Here is a 3,966-nt window from a genome sequence, read left to right as displayed (position 1 = left end):
AAGGAGCTGGGGGAGATGAAAGACAACGTGCTGGCAGGCTGGTATGAAGCGTACGAACCCTCAAACCCTACACGCCTCCCGTCCCGATCGGGTTCAGAGTATGTCGTCAGGCCCAGGTACGAGAACTTTGCTGAGCCAGTTCTGCTCGCGAGCATCCACAAGGACGTGCAGAAAGAAAACCTGCTGGTCTTTGCGCTCTTGAACTTCGTGCCGTACGCCAACACGTGGACGATGCGGCAGAGTGTCACGTTGCAGCAAGACAAGTTTGTGATCTTCGGAGGCTGCGACGACCTTGACGTCTGTCTTGCTGGGCTGAAGCCGCTGCACAAGTCGGACTCAGATATGTCTCTGCGCACCAACAAGGTGGACGTGAAGTTTCAGAAGCTGCAGACGAGGGGAAAGGCTCCTTGCCAGCGCACTGCCTTCATACTCTGCCGTCATGACAACTACATCTTCGTGTGCGGGGGGATGGACGTGCAGGAGAATGCTCTGAGAGATGTGTTTGTGCTGAATGCAAGCTCAGGGGACTGGCAAGAGGTGCTCATCTTGCCTCAAGCTCAACACATCATCTCGACCTTCTGCTTCGGTCAAGAGTTCTACTTGTTGGAGGCGGACAACCGCGACTTGCAGTCTGTGGACGTTGACTTCCTCCTCAACACAAGCAGCAGCTCGAAGTTGTCGACGGCCCTGACGCTCAAGCTGGACTGGCTGACAGACACAATGGAGACGCAAGTGAGAGAGCTGACGCTCAAGGAGAGGACGCCGAACCTGCTCAAGCTCATGCGAGCCTCCTCCACCGTCCTCATCGACGACGCTCTCTCGGAGATTGACTTCACCCTCAACTGCTTTGCAGACGCGTCCTCGGATGACTTGAGCTTCCAGCAGCTGTTGCAACGGCAGCAGCAGGTGCGGTCGCTGCGAGAGGTCATAGTGGACATGGCGACACGAGCCAGGGAGGCAGTGAGCGCTCAATCCGTTCAGCTGGACTCGGACAGCGAGATGATGAACATGTGGGTGGGCGTGAGCTGGGAAGTAGCTTGACACGTGTGCCAGGCTGATTCCCTTTGAGATTGCCATCAGTAAGCTGTCGCTGGACGAAGGTGACGGGAGGCGAGAGGAGATGCGGAGGCTAAAGTGACCGCAGGAGGAGTCCAGCTGATGAAGACGAAGCTGAAGAACTACAAGGAGGAGTTGATAGACATAAAGGCGAAGAGCGAGGAGATCCAAGAGATCCATAGCTTCTTCTCTCTCAACGCGATGGACCCAGGTAGAGACGTCATGTTCGATTGACACGAGGTAAGATGGGAGCAGCGATATCGGAGAAGCTGCGAGAGATTTCCAAGCACTTGCTCGAGTTGTCCAACATCGTAGCAACCTGCGAAGACTGGGAGAGACGTCTTGAGGTAGTACAGGCAGCTCCTGGAGAGACACTTGACAGGAGGCGGCAGGTTCCTTTCGACAGGGTGGAGGTAGGGGGGCTGAGCGAGCTAGAGGGTTTGATAGAGGGACTGAGAGAGAGAAAGGAACAGGCTGAGGTGATTCAGATGTCGAAGAGAAGAGACTCGTGTATGATCGCTGCTCTTACAGAACTCCACTGTGTCCTCCTACATGCTCAGCTTCCTGCAAGATTGTTCGGCTGCCCTTAGATTCTGCAAGGCCATGCAAGCGATGTCCAAGGTGAAGCTTGTTGCTCCGAGATTGTTCTTGTGACAACAGTCTTCGAAACAGAATGCTAGATATCACATCTACGTGTTGACGAGAATGAGTGGCAAACTTTTCTCATTTCCAACAGTCTTGCAATCGATCAACGCAGGAGTCTTCGACGACATGAAGGTTCAACTTGAGATGGTTCCCTCTGTCGCTGAGGCTCGCGGGAAAGGTACTTGACAGCATCAACAAGATGTTTCGAGGAGAGGGCGAGTCGATCATCAAAGGACTGGCTGCTCCTCAAGCTGACAGCACGTGGCTCGAAAAGCTGCCGGACCAACGAAGCCTGTGCGTAGCGAGAACTGAGCATGTTGTGAGATCTTAAATGTTGAGCAGGGGGAAGCGTGGAGCATACCTTGAAGTCGTTGCGGCAAAGTTGAAAAGGAGCAAGGTCAAGAGCAAGCACAGCAAGTTTGTTGGAGAAACAAAGAATGTCTTCATTCTAAACATCGAGCTCATTACTGTGAGCTGTTAAGAGATCATTGCAACATATCCTAACATGTCTGCAGAACTTGGCAGAGGAAGAACGAGAGAAAGAGGAGCAAGAAATGGCACATCCTCCACTTCTGCTGTGGACGGGAAATTTTGCGAATTTTACCTCGTACCTTCCCTTCCGAATCGAGAGAGTAGCGGACGGCGGTCACAAGAAGCTCATGCTCGAGTTCCGAGTAGCGCAGGGATTGAAATCCTTCATGCTGTCAGCAGGAGCAAACTTTACAGATTTGCTCCTCCTCGCTGATCAGAAAGAAGACAATGCGACAGTGAGAGTGTTGGAGACAAGAGAAGCGAAAGCCGAGATGGCTCTGCCTGACGTCAAAGGAAAGTCGTCGAGGGCCTCTTGCATCGCAGAAGTTCGTGAGCTGTACAGAAGGGCTGAAGTGATAGCAAAGATAAAGTCATGAGAAATTGTTCCAAGCTGGGAGATCTGTCAAGCATATGGCAGCAGGAGACCATAGACATCATTGATGTCTGACTTGCTGTCTTCATGACAATCAACATTGTCTTCTTCATCATCATCGTCTTCATGTCCTCCTCCTCCTGTTAACTTCTCTGGTTTGTCGTTCAATGCAGTAAAATATCACAGAAGTTCTTCTTCGCCCGAACTCTCCGCGTTCCAACTGTTCCTATGTAGTTGAGTCGGAGATCGATAAGAGATAGACTGACGCAATCAGCGATCTTGCTCAGCATGGCCTTAGCTCCCTCCATCCCTATCATGTTCACCGTCAAGTCCAGCAGCTGCAAGGCTGTGCAGTTTGTCATCGCAGTGGCGATGGCCCTCGCTCCTTCATCGTTGATAGTGTTCTGCGACAAGTTGAGCTCCGTCAGCTGCTGGCAGTGGATGAGAGCAGACGCCAGCGACGTGACCCCTTCCTGTCCCAGCATGTTCCCCTTCAAGTTGAGGCAGCCCAGCCGGTGCGAAGACGAGCCGAACAAGGGGAGGGCACCAGACTTGCCGAGCATGTTGTTCGCTAGGAGAAGGTGAGAGAGAGAGGAGGAGAGCAGGTGGTCTGCGATGGCTGTACATCCTTCAAGTCCCACACGATTGTGAGAGAGGTCGAGCAGGTGAAGTTGAGGACAGGAGGAGAGCGAGTATGCGATGTCCTCTGCTCCCTTCACCCCGACGTTGTTCGCCGGGGTCGACAGGGACGTCAAAGTTGAGGAACGCGACAGCGATCGACAGATGGTGATGACGCCAGCATCCCCGAGGTTGTTGGAGCCAATGGCAAGGCACCGGAGGAGTTTGAACGATGACAGGGATAGAGCAAACTGCTGGAAGCCCTCTCCTCCTCTCATCTCACAGCCGCTCACGTCCAATTCGATGAGCTGACTACACTGGGCGATACAGAAGGAGAACCTTTGCAAGCTCATGTCCACCTTCAGGTGATTGCAGGAGAAGTCCAGAGATTCCAATTTGTTCCCTTCCGACATCAAGAATGCCAAGTTGTCGATGCCAGAGACGCCAAAGCTGTTTGCTCGCAGTGAGAGGGTGCGCAGCTGCGTGAGGGAGAGGGAGGATGAGGAGGAGGCGAAGGAGGAGGATAAGGAGAGGAAAGCAAGGCCGTGCTGGCCAATGCGATTCTGCGCTAGATCGATCTCCCTCATGCTGTCCACCTTAAGAAGAGCTTCGGACAGGACGGCAAACCCGGACGGACGGAGTAAAGAGTAGCTCAGATTCAGATGACTCAGCTTCCTCAGGCTTGGCAGACTTGCTGCAAGCGCCACTACCCCCTGCTCTCCTATCTCATTCCCCGCAAGATC

The 3,966-nt window shown here is 53.3% G+C and overlaps 2 protein-coding genes across 2 annotated transcripts in view; both read right to left on the bottom strand.

Annotated features, from left to right (window-relative positions):
• Positions 1–575: 575 nt before the first annotated feature.
• GUITHDRAFT_153594 (hypothetical protein) lies at positions 576–797 on the bottom strand. Its single transcript, XM_005829277.1, has one exon. It carries the CDS (start codon positions 780–782, stop codon positions 597–599), a length of 186 nt encoding a protein of 61 aa, XP_005829334.1. The 5' UTR covers positions 783–797; the 3' UTR covers positions 576–596.
• Positions 798–2,805: 2,008 nt separating this feature from the next.
• The window catches only part of GUITHDRAFT_54455 (hypothetical protein), a gene marked incomplete at both ends in the record, with an annotated part of 1,248 nt that continues 87 nt past the window's right edge, over positions 2,806–3,966 (bottom strand). Inside the window, 2 exons of the mRNA XM_005829276.1 lie at positions 2,806–3,540; positions 3,820–3,966. The exon at positions 3,820–3,966 is cut by the window's right edge and continues 87 nt beyond it. Coding sequence (XP_005829333.1) covers positions 2,806–3,540; positions 3,820–3,966 — 882 coding nt within the window. The remainder of the gene's footprint in view (positions 3,541–3,819) is intronic.

This window comes from Guillardia theta (assembly GCF_000315625.1).
Source record: "Guillardia theta CCMP2712 unplaced genomic scaffold GUITHscaffold_53, whole genome shotgun sequence".
NCBI lineage: Eukaryota > Cryptophyceae > Pyrenomonadales > Geminigeraceae > Guillardia > Guillardia theta.
This window is presented reverse-complemented; position numbering and strand designations above follow the sequence as displayed.